The sequence below is a fragment of the Primulina tabacum genome, chromosome 4, assembly GCF_025594145.1.
Source record: "Primulina tabacum isolate GXHZ01 chromosome 4, ASM2559414v2, whole genome shotgun sequence".
In the NCBI taxonomy this organism is placed as follows: Eukaryota; Viridiplantae; Streptophyta; class Magnoliopsida; order Lamiales; family Gesneriaceae; genus Primulina; species Primulina tabacum.
The window spans coordinates 12,400,820-12,419,812 of record NC_134553.1 but is presented as its reverse complement, the minus strand read 5'-3'; the positions used below and the strand labels follow the sequence as shown (position 1 = coordinate 12,419,812).

At 33.5% G+C, this 18,993-nt stretch overlaps 1 protein-coding gene and 1 long non-coding RNA gene across 2 annotated transcripts; one reads left to right on the top strand and one right to left on the bottom strand.

Moving 5' to 3' along the window:
* Positions 1–13,335: 13,335 nt before the first annotated feature.
* LOC142541554 (uncharacterized) lies at positions 13,336–18,670 on the bottom strand. Its single transcript, XR_012819390.1, has 2 exons — positions 18,508–18,670; positions 13,336–13,818 (listed from the first exon to the last, which is right to left on the bottom strand). It is a non-coding gene; the product is annotated as an uncharacterized LOC142541554 (long non-coding RNA).
* Positions 13,817–18,515, top strand: LOC142541280 (protein FAR1-RELATED SEQUENCE 5-like). The gene is given in 5 exon segments (XM_075647843.1): positions 13,817–15,092; positions 15,341–16,056; positions 16,246–16,382; positions 16,424–17,261; positions 17,364–18,515. Coding segments are annotated over 4 exon segments (1,581 nt in total). The 5' UTR covers positions 13,817–14,634; the 3' UTR covers positions 16,694–17,261; positions 17,364–18,515.
* Positions 18,671–18,993: the final 323 nt, after the last annotated feature.

The following is an 18,993-nucleotide window of genomic DNA, read 5'->3' as shown; positions in this document are numbered from 1 at the left end:
GAAGCAGTAATAAGCAGAACTTGGCTTCACTAGAACAGCTCTTAACGGCTTTTACTCGGTTGTTTCAATCTTAAATGTTACCGTTACTTTATCAAGTATGAGTATTAAATGCTTCATTAAATGCTGAACAAAATCATTTAATATGCATTACCTATTTTGGTATGAAACAAGACTGATTGTTTTGTAGTCTTTTTGCAGGAACTTTTTTAAGCATTAAAGCTGTTTCTGTCACAGGTCAAAGAAGCCGTTCTAATTATAGACGTTGGATTCAAGTTATCTATATATATATGGATCAAACCCATCTAGAGAACAACACGCTGATTATTTTTATCAAGAAACATATTATCTATCCAACGTTACTTTGAGCAACCGCGAACCAATCGTTATCTTCAGGCTCAATTTGCAGAAAAGCAGTACACGCTTCATATCTTACATCTGATCTTTGGAGATCATTTTGTACTGCTGTTTCTTCACTTCTTCAAGCTAAACACTTTACGATAATTTCAAAGAAGAGTTTGTAATCTGTAAAAGAGTTTTTCCAGAACCTTGTTGTATTGACTTATATTGTGTCGAGTTACTAAGAGTTTCAGTAGCCAAAAGATAAGTCCTAGCTGAAGTGGGTGTGTACAAGTGTGTACTGTAAAATCCAAAGTCTTTTAGTGATACCTTCTGGAAACAGAAGAAGGGGAGACATAGAAGATTTTATCTTCGAACTTCCAGAAACAACTACTCGTCTACTGCCTACTGTTATTACTGTTTTTCACCTTACTCCATCGGATCATTTCCGAACTTATATTTGTGATCTGCTGGATTTACGCTTGAACAAGAACAGCTACATTCTCTAACAGGATTCTAGCACACTTTGCAAAAACTATCGTTAAAGGAAAGAGTTTATTCACCCCCCTCTAAACTCTACATCGATCCCCAACAATATTTCAATTATTTTAATTTGTGCCAAAATTAACCTATTTTATGCTAAAAATTTAGTTGCTAGTGTCTTGTGTTTAGTAGATAAAAAATATGATAAGAAGTTGTTTTCCTAAAGCTTACTCATTGGTAAGACATATAAGTTTGGGTCAAGATGATGGGGGTTTCTCTCGAAATTTATGCACATATTATCATGTTATGTAGTTAATTGCAAACAAATTATACAGCAATTATTTTAATTTGTGTCGAAATTAACTTATTTATGCTAAGAATTTAGTTGCTAATGTCTTGTGTTTAGTAAATAAAAACATGATAAAAAGTAGTTTTCCTAAACTTACTCATTGGTAAGATATATAATTTTTGTTCAAGATGATGTTGGTTTCCCTCAAAATTTATGCCTATTTTCTCATGTTATGTACCAAGTTGCAAACAAATTATACTGCAATTGTTTTATTTTGTACCAAAATTAACCTATTTATGTCAATAATTTAGTTACTATTATCTTGTGTTTAGTAGATAAAAAAACATGAGAATAAGTAGTTTTCCTAAATCTTAATCATTGATAAGACATAAATGTTTGGGTCAAGATGATGATGGTTTCTCTCATAATTTATGCCATATACATAGGAGTTCAGATCAAGATGGTGGTGATTCCCATCAAAATATATACTCAAATTTCCCCGTTTGTCACATTTTCCACGAAATGTTTTGAAATTGATTTCCTCAAGTTCAGCTGTTTTCTCATTGCCTCAAATTTAGCAGAGCACAAATATCCTAAACTCAAACATTGTCAAGGAAGAGTATTTATTATTTACATGATGATTGTGTTCGTCACTCGCCTTCGGCTGTCAGTGGTCCGATTTTGCTTTGTGTGTCGTTGAAATGGAGAGAGAACGGAGAAAAATTGGCAATGTTCATTTACATGATAATTCGAGTATAATCTAAATTATTTCCAATTTACTTCATGTAAATTATGGCACATAACGACGAAATTTAAGCATATTTTTTGAGAATAAACATCGTCGTCTTGATTTACACTAATATGTATAATTTAATTCATAAGACTTTAGAAAAAAACTTCTTACACTGATTTTTATCTACCAAACGCAGGAAAATATCAACATTATTATTGACACACAATATGTAAATTCGAGTATAATATAACGCAATTCCAAGTTATTGTGTGTAAATTATGGTACATAGCATGAAAATTCGAGCATATTAGTTGAGAACAACAATGTCATCTTGATTTAAACTCATATGTATATTTAATTCATAAGAGTTAGCAAAACAATTTCTTATCATATTTTTGTCTACCAAACACACGACATTATCAAAATAATTATTTGCACAAAAGATGATAACTTAGAAATAATCTAACAATTCCAATATATTTCGTTTAAAATATGACACATAATGAGTTTGGATCAAGATGACAGTGGTTCTCTTCATAATATATGCTCGAATTTCTCCGTTATGTACCATAATTTACACGAAATACACTAGAATTGCTTTAGATTATTCCCAAATTATCATATTTTTTGTCAATAATAATTGATAGTATCTTGTATTTGGTAGATAAATATTATGACAAGATGTTGTTTTCCTAACTTTTATGCATTAAACATACATAATGAGTTTGGATTTAAAAAAATATGGTGGTCCTGTCAAAATATATGCTTAGATTTCCCCGTTATATGCCATAATTTACACAAAATACACCAGAATTGGATTAGATTATCCCCGAATTATCATATTTTGTGCTAATAATCATGTTGACGTGTCATTGTTTAGTAGATAAAAAGAATGATAAGAAGTTGTTTATCTAACTCTTACTCCTTATCTATATATAAATGAATTTGGCTCAAGGCGACATTTGTTCTTCTCGAAATATATGCTCATGTTTCCCTTTTATGTGCCATATCTTACAATAAAAATACTATAATTGGGTTAGATTATCCCCTAATTATCATATTTTTTGTCACGATAATGTTGATAGTTTTTTGTATTTAGTATAGAAGTATCATGATAAAAAGTTGTTTTTTCTAACTTCTATGCATTAAATACACATGAGTTTGGATTAAAAAAATGGTGTTTCCTCTCAAAATATGTTCTCAAATCTCCCCGTTATGTGACATAATTACACGAAGTACACTGAAATTGCATTAGATTATCTCCGAATTATCATATTTTGTGCCAATAAAAATGTTGATAGTGTCTTGTGTTTGTAATATAAAAATAATGATAAGAAGTTGTTTACCTAACTCTTACTCCATTTATGTGCCATAATTCACACGAAATACACTGGAATTGCGTTAGATTATCCCCAAATTATAGGGCCGGACCTTTTATGAGGTCAAGGAGGCCACCGCCTTAAGGTCCGGTCCTTGAGAGGGGTCCAACATATATATTTTAAGTTGATGACCTACTGAAATAATTTCTCCCAATATTAAATAAAAAGAAGAGTAATTTGATGGGATCGGTTCTAGGAACCACAAAGGGTGCTTCAAACACAATATTCTCATTGAGCTGCAATAGCTCGTGTTCTAAGAATGTAAACACCTATGAATTAATTCGAGTTTGGTTTTAAACCAAGAGGAAAATACTCGAACTAATCATTCGTTAAGAAAGCTGATCAGTTAAAGCTTTTAGCTTGTGTATACTAAATAATTGAAATAAGGGGGGATCAATTCTGGCTTATATCGGTTCAGTTATGGAAGAACTGAAATTGTTAAATCAGTTTTAAAGCCATAGTTAAACAGTTAGGAACACAATATATGTTTATGGATGTTCGGAGATTTCAACTGCTCCTACGCCACCCCTTCTACCACCTCGGGTTGGATCCACTAGAAGACTTTGATTTATACAACTCTTTGTACAAACCCACTCAGCTTAGGACTTACGCTACTGCCTAACTGAACTCCTAGTCTATACTGAAGGCAGCACCTTTCCAGCCAGCACTTGTTTAACGTCTACGTGTTAAGGGCTACATACATAAGTTTAATGTCTTTTTGCAAGACTCACTCGGTTATTCATTAAGCTTAACTCTCTGTATTGGTGAGTGATTGTGTGTGCGTGTGAGAACTGATCTATGAATACAACATGAAAGTGTTCTCACACACCGAGGGAATTGTGCTTCTAATCTAAGCTGATAATACTATGAAGAGTTCTCTCAAAACTGGGCTTGTTGCTTCTTGTAAGCTGATATGAGTTGAGCGTGACCTATCTTATTCCACACAATTTTTTTAAGCACACAATGGTTTGTTGATTGTCTTGATCTTATATATGTAGGGGCAATGTAACCAAACATCAAGACTCATCAAATAAGTTTGTTGCATTTTGAATCTGTTCTTCGAAATTTGTGTCTTGTACTTTCTGACAGTCATTCTTGAACGTTTTGACTTTAACCCCTGCTGCAACGTTTATTATTGTCCTTTGATCGGACAATTGCTTTCCTCAATGCGCACAGCTGGATTCCATTTAGATAACTTGTCTTGTTCTACAAACTGATCGGCTCCTAACTGATGCTCTGAACTGGGTAGCTGAACTGGTGTGGTGAAATCAGTTGGCTCGTCAGCTAAACTGATTTCACTTATTCAGTCAAATTTGTTGTTAGAATAGGTTCCCGTCGAGCCAAGTGTTGGCCGAGGGTTCATGTTGAAACTCTATGTATAAACAATATTTATTTTAATAATATTTGAAATTATTGTTTTGGCACATTTTTATCTATATACACATGCTTGTTGCATAGATAAAGTCCTTGAATATATAAATAGTAGAAAGAATATGAGATGCTCATATGATGAGTATCATGAAACTCATATTTGCAATACTGTATATTTTAAACAGTTTCTAGTCGATTCAGCCGTCGTTAAGAGGGATAAAGGACCGCTCGAGTTTGAGACAAGTATCTGCGATGTGAGTACCATTTTTCATTGGTAGGGGACATTGTGATGTCCGAGCATGCAGATAGGTGCTCCTTGTAGAGTGCACTGAACAACCCTCCATAAAGGACTTTCCAAATGATTGTCACTTATCGAGTGAAAACGTCCTAGTTTATGGTTGTACACCATTAGTCCTTATGACCCGGGACAACATTGAGGTTTTATCTGCTAGCATTGCACTTTGACTTGTTTACCGACTCTCATGGAGTCATCAGGTGGCAAGGTTGGGTGTTTTGTGGAAACATATAGGAGTCGATGCATTGTAGTCGGGGATTCACCACTTACCTTCGGGTATGGATATCCTATGTGATCTCATGTGTATGTAGTTTGAAATATCTGATCAGATTGTTGGTGGTAATTATGAAAGAAGTTTCATAAATTACACCATCGATGCAACTACGACATGACACATAGTATCGATTCTTTGACAGCTCTCGATATACCAATAGCTGTCGAATCGATCGGGATATATGATATGAAGGGACCGTACTGTACGCTAACCATAATAGATTGGTTCTTGCAGGCACTATCATTTGATACCTAGGGAATCATGTAAGCGATGCTGCTAGGCATTTAACGTGATTGGTTGGGTACTATCAGACTTGAGTTCTGACGTTCTTATTATCAAGGAGTTGATAAGTAAGAATGGAGCAACTGAGGTATGCTCATATAAGGACATTTTTAGTCCCGAATCACATTGAGATGTGAACCCACGGCTAGTTATATCATTGAACCATTGAGGGTCCACACAAAAACTAGCTTTCTAGATCCCGTTGAGAAGAAAAATAGTTCAACTATGTTGAACGGCTTATAAAGGAGTTTATAAGCGCTAAAAAAATAGAAGTATGACTACTATAAGATGATTATGAGGAATATAACTTTTAATTTTTGAAAGTGTTCCTAAATTAAAAATTGACCAAATAAATAATGTATTTAAAATTTGTGATTTTCATAAACACTATTATGGACTAAATTAAATTAATTCAAGTGTTGAATTAATTAAACACCAGTGGGCCTAGTAGAGTCCAAATAATTAATTTAATTCAAGTGTTGAATTAATTAAATAATATTGAGCTTTGTAGAGCCCAATTAGAAATAATTATTCAATTAGTGGGCTTGATTAAAATCAAGTAAAGTTTAAATGGTCTCAAATGTGTTTGAGATATTTAAATAAAAGTCCATGGGCCTTGTAATTATTACAAGCCCAAAACAAATTGCATGCTTCGAAGGTGAAGGGTTGGAGGCAACTTTTAAGTTAATGGCATGGCATGCACATGCAACTTTACACTTTAACTTTTTACACAACCAAGAAAATATCATCCCCTTCTCTCCACATGCTATGGCCGAAATTTCTCCTCCCCAATTCTCTCAATTTTGCTTCTTCAATTGTTGAGGACAGCACAACCATCTCAAAGAAAAATTCTCTGTTTTTTCTAGTGCAAAATTAGAGTGGATCTTCCTAGTTGGTGGTGAGCTTAATTTTTTAGAAAGGAGTGCTCAAAGGAGGCTTATAGATTGTCTATCTATTGAAGAGCTAAGTTGTTTAACAACTTAGTTGGAGTCATCATCAATCCTTTGTGATTGATAGGTAAATTTTTAAAAACACTCTATGTATGAAATTTTGTGTTTTATGTTATTTGATACACATCATTGTGAGGTGCTCGGTTTTCTTCATGAAAAATATTTTGAAATTTTCGTTGTGTATCCGGGCACCGTTTTCGCTTGTCAGTTGGGCTTTTCATCAGTTGAACTCTTCATCATCTAGTCAGGCTTCTGAAGATCTTCTGCTGAACCACCTATCAGCTGAACAATCAGTTGAAATGTTCTTTGATATATCAGTTGGGCTGGTACAGTTCGGTCAATCAGTTGATACTTTCAGTTTGCGTCTCGATAGCTTCAGTTATGGCTCGGTAACTGATCAGTTCAAAGCCTTATCAGTTTCAGCTTTCTGCGCACTTAGGTAAACTAGTTAGAAACAATATAAAAATTTTTTTTGACATCAAAATCAAGATTGCGAACATGAAATTTTTCAACAATCTCCTCTTTTTTTATGATCACGAAACTTGAGCAATTAAAACCTATTAAAATAAAACTCTTAAACATTTAATAATTATCTCCCTTTGTGATAATAAAAAATATTTAAAACATTTAAGAGAACAAAAAGAAATTTTCATTTCGAGGGATAAAATATTTAAAAACAATTAAAAACTCCCCCTCAAGAACGGAATGAAAACTCCTCCTTAAAAATATAATCAATTAAGAGAATAAAACAGTTTTTTTTAGCAACCTTTAACATTCAAGCAGTTTAGGCAACAAATCTGAAGATAGAAGTTCAGTTACATAGAAACTAACTGGATAAATATGATGTTTATTTAATCAAATACGTGTCCTTTGTATCATATATTTAACCACACCAACATGTGTAAGAGAAATTGCTACTACAATAGCAAATTTTAAACAACATCAAATATCTGTCAGTTTATACATAATAGAAATGGATATACCAATAACCGGTTGCGTTGAACACTTGGAATGCTGCATCAATCTTGAGTTTCTTTGCCAGAAGAACAGCTATTGTTGGACTTGATCTCTATGCTGGCTAACTGGTCTAGCTGATGCAAACTGGACTCAACTAATGTTAAACCGCATTGATCATCTACTTTGGTCTGATATGGCAATGAAGCGGTGGTATACTGCTAATGATTAAGCTCCTAATCATCCAAAATTTCAGCTGGTAGTTGGGTTTCGTCTGTTGATCAGTTGAACTGGTAGGCTGGCAATTGAAATCTGATCCGCTGAACAGTTTAACTATTATGTTGTCAATTTGGACTCAAAACCCTGCAAGCTGCTAAAACAACAAAAATTACGGAGCTGAGAGAGGTGGCTACAATGTGAGTTGCAAATCCATAAATCTTCTCTCTTCCCACGGCAAACACATATAGAATTTTTTAAATGATTTTGAATGCAATTTTAAATATCATTTGAAACATATTTTAAAACTATCAGTTTTCAAATGTTCTTCTTAGAACAGATAGCTCTGATACCAATTGATGGTATCGGTTCTAGGCACCACAAAGGGTACTTCAAACACAATATTCACACTGAGCTGCAACAGCTCGTGTTTTAAATATATAAACACCGATGAATTAAATCGAGTTGGTTTTATACCAAGAGAAAAATACTCGAAATAAACCTTTGTTAAGAAAGCTGTTCAGTTTAAAGCTTTTAGCATGTGTATACTAAATAACTGAAATAAGGGGGATCAATTCTGGCTTATATCAGTTCAGTTATGGAAAGAACTGAATTGATCAAATCAGTTTTAAAGCAATAGTTAAATAGTTAGGAACACTATATATGTTTATGGATATTTGGAGACTTCAACTGTCCTACGCCACCCCTTCTACCAACTAGGGTAGTATCCACTAGAAGACTTTGATTTATACAACTCTTTGTACAAACCCAGACAGCTTAGGACTTATGCTACTGCCTAACTGAACTCCTAGTATAGAATGAAGGCAGCACATTTCTAGCCAACACTTGTTTAGCGTCTATGTGTAAGGCTACATACACAAGTTTAATGTCTTTGTGCAAGACTCACTCAGCTATTCAATAAGCTTAACTATCTGTATTTGTGAATGATTGTGTATGCATATGTGAGAACTGATCTCTATGAATATAACATAAAAATGTTCTCACACACCGAGAGAATTGTGCTTCTAATCTAAGCTTATAATACTATGAAGTGTTCCCTCAAAACTGGGCTTGTTGCTTTTTGTAAGCTGATATGATTAGAGTGTTCCCTATCTTCTTCCACACTTGTTTTTACACACACACTGGTTTGTTGATGGTCTTTATCTTGTGTATATAGGGGCAATGTAACCGTACATCAAGACTCATCATTTGTTGCATTTTGAATCCGTTCCTCGAAATTTGTGTCTTGTACTTTCTGACAGTCATTCTTGAACGTTTTGACTTTAACCTCTGCTGCAACGTTTATTATTGTCCTTTGATCGGACAATTGCTTTCCTAAATGCGCACAACTGGATTCCACTTGGATAAGCTTGTCTTGTTCTGGAAACTGGCCGGCTCCTAACTGATGCTCTGAACTGGTCAGTTGAATTGATCTTGAACTAGGGTGGTGAAATCAGTTGGCTCGTCAGCTAAACTAATTCCACTGATTCAGTCGAACTTTTCTGCTGGGCTTTTCATTAGTTGAACTCATCATCAGCTGGCTGGGCTTCTGAAGGTCTTCTGCTGAACCACCTATCAGCTGAACAATCTATTGAAATGTTCTTTGATATATCAGTTGGACTGGTACAGTTCGGTCAATTAGTTGATACTTTCAGTTTGCGTCTCGATAGCTTCAGTTATGGCTCGGTAACTGATCAGTTCGAAGCCTGATCAGTTTCACCTTTCTACGCACTTTTGTAAACTTGTTAGAAACAAAATAAAAAGTTTTGTTGACATCAAAATCAAGATTGCGAACATGAAATGTTCCAACAATCTCCCTATTTTTTATGATCACAAAACTTGAGTAATTAAAGCTATTAAACTAAAACTTTTAAACATTTAATAATTCTCTCCCTTTGTGAGAAAAAAAAATATTTAAAATATTTAATCGAATAAAAAGAAATTTTCAGTTCGATGGATAAAATATTTAAAAACTACCCCCTCAAGAACTGAATGAAAACTCCCCCTTAAAAATATAATCAATTAAGCGATTAAAAATTTTTTAAGCAAATTTTAATATCCAAGCAGTTTAGACAACAAATCTGAAATTAGCAGTTCAGTTACATAGAAATTTACTGGATAAATGTGATGTTTATTTAATCAAATACGCGTCCCTTGTATCATATATTTAAGCACACCAGCATGTGTAAAGGAAATTGCTACTACAATAGCAAATTTTAAACAACATCAAATATCTGTCAGTTTATACATAATAGAAATGTATATACCAATAACCGGTTGCGTTGAACACTTGGAATGATGCATCGATCTTGAATTTCTCTGCCAGAAGAACAACTAATTATCTTGGACTTGATCTTTGTGCTGGCTAACTGGTCTAGCTGATGCAAACTGGACTCAACTGATGCTGAACCGCATTGATCATCTACTTTGATCTGATATGGCAATGAAGCGGCGGTATACTGCTAATGATTAAGCTCCTAATCATCCAAAATTTCAGCTGGTAGTTGGGTTTCGTCTGTTGATCAGTTGAACTGGTAGGCTGGCAACTGAAATCTGATCCGCTGAACAGTTTAGCTATTCTGGTAGAAGTTTAGCTATTCTGGTGTCAGTTTGGACTCAAACCTTGCAAGCTGCTAAAATAACAAAAATTACGGAGCCGAGAGAGGTGGCTACAATGTTAGTTGCAAATCCAAAAATCTTCTCTCTTCCCATGGAAAACACATATAAAATTTTTTAAATGATTTTGAATGCAATTTTAAATATCATTTTAAAACATATTTTAAAAATATCAGTTTTCAAATGTTCTTCTTAGAAGAGATAGCTCTGATACCAATTGATGGGATCGGTTCTAGGCACCACAAAGGGTGCTTCAAACACAATATTCTCATTGAGCTGCAATAGCTCGTGTTCTAAGAATGTAAACACCGATGAATTAAATCGAGTTTTGTTGTATAGCAAGAGAAAAATACTCGAAATAATCCTTCGTTAAGAAAGCTGGTCAGTTTAAAGCTTTAAGCTTGTGTATACTAAATAACTGAAATAATGGGGATCAATTCTGGCTTATATCGGTTCAGTTATGGAAAGAACTGAAATGATCAAATCAGTTTTAAAGCAATAGTTAAACAGTTAGGAACACAAGATATGTTTATGGATGTTCCGAGACTTAAACTACTCCTATGTCATCCCTTCAACCATCTCGGGTAGGATCCACTAGAAGAATTTTATTTATACAACTCTTTGTACAAACCCACTCATCTTAGAACTTACGCTACTGCTTAACTGAACTCCTAGTCTAGACTGAAGGCAGCATCTTTCCAGCCAACACTTGTTTAACAGTCTATGTGTCAAAGACTACATACACAAGTTTAATGTCTTCGTGCAAGACTCACTCAGCTATTCAATAAGCTTAACTCTCTGTATTTGTGAGTGATTGTGTGTGCGTGTGTGAGACCTGATCTATGAATACAACACAAAAGTGTTCTCACACACTGAAGAAATTGTGCTTCTAATCTAGCTGATAATACTATGAAGTGTTCCCTCAAAACTGGTCTTGTTGATTCTTGTAAGTTGATATGAGTTGAGCGTGCCTTATCTTCTTCTTCACTTGTTTTTACACACACACTGGTTTCTTGATGGTCTTGATCTTGTATATATAGGGGCAATGTAACCGTACATCAAGACTCATCAAATATGTTCGTTGCATTTTGAATCTGTTCCTCGAAATTTGTGTTTCGTACTTTCTAACAGTCATTCTTGAACGTTTTGACTTTAACCTCTGCTGCAACGTTTATAATTATCCTTTGATCGTACAATTGCTTTACTCAATCCGCACAGCTATATTCCACTTAGATAAGCTTGTCTTGTTTTTCAAAATGGTCGGCTCCTAACTGATGCTCTGAACTAGTCAGCTGAATTGATGTTGAACTGGTGTGGTGAAATCAATTGGCTCGTCAGCTGAACTAATTTCACTAATTCAGTTGAACTGGTCAGCTGGGCTCTTCATCAGTTGAACTCTTCATCGGCTGGCCGGGCTTCTGAAGGTCTTCTGCTGAACCACCTATCAGATGAAAAATCAGTTGAACTGTTCTTTGATATATCAGTTGGGCTGGTACAGTTCGGTCAATTAGTTGGTACTTTCAGTTTGTGTTTCGATTTGTTAACATCAAAATCAAGATTGCGAACATGAAATGTTTCAACATAATTTGAATATTTTTTTTTATAACTGATCAAACTCGACCTTTTCTTCAAGTTCGGTTTGAACAATTTAAAAAATATCAAGAGACTTTAAGGCATTTGTTGACTTTGGAAAAGTTAACGAGTTAGTCTTTAACTAACTTGATGAAGTATTGTATAGAACTTAAAAAAAAAATTTAAAGTGTTTGGCAAACTGAATGATTTATTCTCAATACTTATATTACCTATATGATTTTGTTAACTATCTTAGTAACAGTTGCATGAGTAAAAAGAAACTTATCGAAGTTGAAGTTAATAAACACTTATCTTCAATCAATAATATCACAAAATAGACTTAATGAGCTAGCTATTTTGTTGATTGACAAACAAATTATTCGAAAACTATTTGATATATATTTTTTCCTCTAAAATAGCTAGACGTTATTATTTATGTAATTATTTCAATATTTATTGATTTGTTTTTTATGTAATATATTGTTTCATATGTATTTATGTATTATTTACTTACTGAATTTTAATATTATTTATACCAACAAGAGAACTTATTTTTAAATTTTTTCTTCAGGCTTCATCGAACACAAGTACGGCTCTGCCGAATTATCATATTTTGTGCCAATAATAATGTTGATAATGTCTTGTGTTTATTAGATAAAATTGAGGTAAAAAATTGTTTACTTCTTAAATATACATATGAGTTTGGCTCAAGACGACATTTGTTCCTCTTGAAATATATGCTCAAATTTCTCTTTTATGTGCGATGTTTTACACGAAATATACTAGAATTGTATTAGTATTCCCAAATTATCATATTTTGTGTCATGATAATGTTGATAGTGTTTTGTGTTTAGTTGATAAATATCATGGTAAGAATTTGTTTTCCTAACTTTTATTATGCATTAAATATACATATGATTTTGGATTTAAAAAAAAAAGATAGTGATTTCACTCAAAATATATGTTAAAATTTTCCCGTTATGTATCATAATTTACACAAAAGACAGTGAAATTTAGTTAGATTATATCAGAATTATCATATTTTATGTCAATAATAATTTTGAGGTGTTTCGTGTTTAGTAGATAAAAAATAATGGTGAGAATTTGTTTTCCTAACTCTTACTCCTTAAATATATATATGAGTTTGGTGCAAGACGACATTTGTTCCTCCCGAAACATTTCTTCAAATTTCCACTCTATATGCCGTAATTTACACGAAATACATTGGAATTGTGTTACATTATCCCCAAATTATCATATTTTGTTCCAAGAATAATGTTGATAGTTTTGTGTTCGGTAGATAAAAATAATGATAAAAAGTTGTTTTCCTAAATTTTATGGAGTAAATATATATATAAGTTTGGATCAAAACAACGATGCTTTCTCTCGAAATATATTCTCAAATTTCCCCATGATGTGCCATAATTTTATAAGAAATGCTCAATTCATCACATGTTATTCTTTAGGAATAATATTTCACAGACATCAAGTATTTAAATGTCTAAACATCAAACATAATACAATGGACAGAGTTATTTAATAAAAGTAACAAATATCAACTAGTAACAAGCCATAACATGAACAATATATGAAGTCACGGACTATTTCTTTCCACATCGTGCAATGCAGTCAAGTATCCAACTAGTATAATTTTTTCACATACTAAGACACGATAAAGTAAAAAGGCCGTCAAGACAACAATGTGCCACCAATACAACCACTAGATGACATACGTCATCTTGTAGATGCGTCCTCGTTAATTTTTTGTCCCATCAGCCTCTTTTCCGGTTCAGTCGATCCTACCACCACGGGCAATGCCCCCATCCAATAATATTTTGACATGTGTCAGTTTTTTTTTTAATTTGACCAACCCTCAACCATGGTTGGGTAATTTGAAAATGTTCAATTCCTATCTCTCAACAACCGGGGTCTCGTAATTTCAAATTTTTGAAATCCTCTTTATGAAGCATCACCTCCTCTCTCTCAGACGTGAAATCTTCAACCGTACCTCCACCACGGCGGTTCCGAAATCCACTGTCCGTGTACAATATTATGTGTTTTATTTTGCCTGTAAAATTGTTTTCTGATGTAGTGTGTGTTTATTATTCTTGCAAACACGCAAAAATAAGTGGCTCATAAATAAAAAAGCAGTGGCTCAGTAAAGTGAAGTAAAGGTTCGTATAAATCTTCGAGGTTCAAGTTCCGATCAGTCCTCCTCCCATTTCTTTGTCAAAAAGTAAGCAATGGGTTTCCTCTACCATGGTTCCACGCCATCAAAATCAAACTGCCCAGCTTAACTACCTCTCTTGACATATTAACCCATCTCAGATTCTTGTTCACGATCGTACTCACTCGTCTAAACCCCGAACTTATAGAAATGAAATGATGAGGCACAGTGAGCAAAGTTAATTCATTTACTCTTCCGGATAAATTTGTAAAATTTTATTTATTAAAAAAATAGTTGATAAAGAGTTAAAATACATAAATAAATAAATGACAGCTAGAATAGCCACTCGAGACAGGAGCAATAGTTGACACTAAACATACTTGAATGTGGCAGATATCAAATTGTGTACATTGCTCCTTTATTTTTTATTCCAAATTTGATTTCTCATATTTGAATGCGGCAGTTATCAAATTGTGTAAATTGCATCTTACTTGCAAGGGGTATGAAGCAGCTTGGCAGAATGGTGGAAGATTTGTGATGATAAGATTTTTTATTTGATTCCAATAGACCAATTTGCTGGTAAAATTTAATTTCATTCCAGTAGATCAAGTTGATTTGCCTTGTGTTATAGTAAATATTTAAATTCACCTAGTTTGTTTGTTTTTTTTTTAAATTGATCCAGTTGGTTTCTTGCTTGAAAATGGAAGATACAATCAAATGTCACATGAAGAGGTGGAAGGAGACTGCAATGAAGAAGCTGAAAATGTTGAGGTACAAAATGAAAACTCTTTTGTCCATGTTTTGGAGAGTAAATTGGAAGTGGGGCAGGTTGTGAACAGTATTGAAGATGCTTATTTGTTGTATTGTCAATATGCGCATGCCAAGGGATTTAGTGTGAGGAAGGGTGATCAACGATATTTTTCTCATACCAATGAACTTCAATCAAAAGAATTTCATTGCTCATGTGAACGTTTGAAAAATGAGAAATGTTCTAGTAAAATGATTCCAGTTTATCAAAAGCCGGTCATTAGAACACAATGTAAAGCCAAATTGAAGATTACAAGGGAAAAAGGGTGTGAATGGCGGGTTAGTAGATTTGTTGAAGAGCATAACCATGAGATGTTTGCACCTTATCAAATTCACTTGCTAAGATCGGCACGCAATATATATCACATGCAAAAAATTCTACTCTAGAAACTATGGTAAATGCTGGAATATCTGTTTCTAATGTTGTTTCTTTTATGAAAAATGAAGCATGTGGGTCACAAAATTTAGGTTTTATTAGAAAGGATAAATATGACCATATGAGTCGGTTGAAAAAACATACCAAAGTTGAGAATGGAGATGCCACTGCATTTATTCAATATTTTATAAATAAGGAGAATTATTTTTACTGTAATGTTCAATTGGATGATGATGATAGGTTGATGAACTTTTTCTTTAGGGACTATAGATGCGAGGTTGATTATGAATATTTTGGTGATATCCTGTCGATTGATACAACATATAGAACATATAAGTATAATTTAATATGTACTCCACTTGTTGGTATAAATCATCATATGCAGAATGTATTGTTTGGCTTGGCCTTTATGTCAGATGAAACTCAAAATTCTTTTGAATGGTTGTTTGCAACATTTCTTGATTCTATGAATGGACGACAACCACAAAATATATTTTCAGACCAATTTCAAGCCATGATGAATGCCATTGAAACAATTTTTCCACTTTCACATCATCGTTTATGTCAATGGCATATAAATCAAAATGCTCCTTCACACTTTGGGAGTTTAAATGGTGATTCTGCTTTTAAAGGATTGTGATATTAATGCATGAGTCATTGTGATTCTGAATATGAATTTGAGTGCACATGGAAATATATGATTGAAACATATGATTTGGATGGTCGTAAATGGTTGAATGAGATGTACAAGCTTAATGAGAAATGGTCTACTGCTTTTATGAATGGAAGGTTTAGTGCGGGACTTTTGGCTACTTCGAGAAGTGAAGTCACGAATATGGTTTTAAAAAAGGCAGGTAACAAAATGAGTTCTTTGTATGACTTTGTGCTGAATTATGCAAAGATTCAAAATAACTGGCGGGAAAGAGAGAATACTGAAGATACTCGTTGTCGCAATGGTAATCCTGCACAGATTTGAAAAACCATCCATTGTTGATTCATGCTACTGATGTTTATACGATGTCTATATCATCGTTTATGTCAATGGCATATAAATCAAAATGTTCTTTCACACTTTGGGAGTTTAAATGGAGATTCTGCTTTTAAAGAATTGTGGTATAAATGCATGAATCATTGTGATTCTGAAGATGAATTTGAGAGCACATGGAAATATATGATTGAAACATATGATTTGGATGGTCATAAATGGTTGAATGAGATGTACAAGCTTAAGGAAAAATGGTCTACTCCTTTTATGAATGGAAGGTTTAGTGCGGGACTTTTGGCTACTTCGAGAAGTGAATCACGAATATGGTTTTAAAAAAGGCAGGTAACAAAATGAGTTCTTTGTATGACTTTGTGCTGAATTATGCAAAGATTCGAAATAACTGGCGGGAAAGAGAGAAGACTGAAGATACTCGTTATCACCATGGTAATCCTGCACAGATTTTGAGAAACCATCAATTGTTGATTAATGCTACTAATGTTTATACGATGTCTATATACCATCTATTCGAAGTTGAATTGGTTAATTCATTGGATTGCAAATCGGTTGAACCACCATCTTGTTTTGATAATGATTGGAATTTGATTTAAATCAAAGTAAAATCTCATGATGAAAACTCAAGGGTTCGGCATGTGGTGTTCAATAAACAGAATCATGAAATAAATTGTAGTTGTCATAAGTTTGAGACAATGGGGATTTTTTGTAAGCATGTTTTGATGGTGTTTAATTGTATGGATGTCACTGTTATACCCGAATGTTATATTTTGAAGAGGTGAATGAAGAATGTAAGAAATAGAGTTACATCTAACTTTGACGAAAGTGACAGGGGTGGTGCTGGTCATGTATCTGAAGTGGGGTTTGTCAACGAAATAATGAAATCAACCTATGATCTAACTCAACGGAGCAATCTCATGAGGAGGCAAAAAAAAATATTATATGGATTGGTTGACGCTGCAAAAGATGAAATCTCCAACCTTGTGTCAAATTTAAGTTTAGATGATGAGACACAATGTGATGATATTCGAAGTGATGGAGTATGCATTTGTAACCCACTTACTGCTAAAGCCAAAGGAGTTACTAATGTTAATATTACACGACACTGGGATACTAAGAGCAAAAAAAGAAAAGGAAAAAGAAAGGAGAAAACAGAAGTTTCAAGTAAGTTTTCTTATTTTCAAGTAAGTGTGCACACTGTTTGAAGTGTTTTTCTTACTGAATTTGCATATTGTACTAAGTTTGTAACTTTGTTTGACTTGCTAGGTGCTAAAGGAGCCAAAAAAAAGGGACAAAGTTCACAAAAAACCACCAACACACGAGAAATGAGCTATGAAATTTCATCACAACACTCAAATTTCACATTATCGCATTTTCCTTCCATATTTGGACAATCTCAACATTTCTTTCAGTCACCAAATCAAATGGTAACTTTTATTAAAAAAAATTCATTGTTGAAGAAAAATATGTTTATATGTTATATATTTTTTTTAAGATATAGGAGGGTAATGCAAACATCCGCTTAAGTGATCAAATGAATTTATTTCTTTATCAGTTTGGGGGTCCTCATTCATCACAAGTATGGAATTTTGTCTAAAAAATTTTGAAATTTTTTATAAATTGTTTCTCACTAATGTTTTAATATTGTTCAGGGACGTGGTAATTGAAGGAAGACTTTTTGTGCTTACACAACGTTTCAATAGTGTCATCTTATAGTCTCATTTTTTTTGTTTCTTTAATTACACACCAAGACAAGACAATAGTTTCAGTAGTACCATGTTGTTTTCTGTATTCTAATGTCTCTGTAATTGCACACCAAGACAATGTTTCTAAATATTTATGCAGACTTTTGGTGTGTTTTGTATTATACAAAGTTTGTTTATGCTAGTTGTCTAGATTGCGTGTTAGATCATATTTATTTTATTGGGGCATGTTGACTTTTGTTGGAGTTCTCTTTTAAACTCATGTTGAACTTCAGGAGATTCAGCACTTCTCTGAAATTGGAGACAGATTCCAATTTTTTTTCTCTTTCCTTATCTTTTTTCATTTGCAACTGTTATTTATTACCTCGCTCATATTGAATCAATGAATGTCGTTTTTACGATATGGCAGACGAGAAATATTAAACAAAAATGCAAATTATAGAACCAGCAGTGGCTTCTTCACTCATCCCATGCTAGCATTTAGATTCTGTAGAGCTAAATCGGCAGGACATTTTTCCGAACAGGTGTTGAGCTAAATCTATTAAACGAAGGAAAATAAATCCGTCGAATACATATCCGTCGAACATAGATCCATCAACGAAGAAAAAGACAAACATATGAGACAAAATCTTGTAAACCAGTAGAATTTTTAACAAAAAAGGCATAAAATTATGAAGACAAACATAGAATTCGAAGGAAAAGCTAACTCGAATTTTGGAAAGATATCCCTTTCTTCTTGAGAGTATGAGTATCCGTCGAATTCTTCTGCGCTTGAGTTGAGAAATGGTGAAAATGGAGTCTTCACTTCTTCTGCGCTTTAGTTGAGAAATGGTGAAAATGGAGTCTTATGTGCTTGAGTTGAGGAATGGGGAAAACTTATGCGGACTTGAAAAAAAAAGGACATCAACCATGTTTGGGTTTTTTCTAAAAGTCACAAATAATTATACCAAAAAAATTTCATGTATTTTTTTTAAGATATAATTTACTTGTCACGTGTCAGCCATCGGGTGAATGGGCCAGTGCCCGTACTGGTAGGATCTACTGAACCCTATTTTCCTATGTATGGGAAAGTCATAGGATCTACTGAACCCTATATGAGAATCTAACTCAAATGGTAGATCATCAACTATCATAGGAAAATATTTGGTGCAATCTAAGAATGGATAAACTAATATACACTGGATGACCCTCAG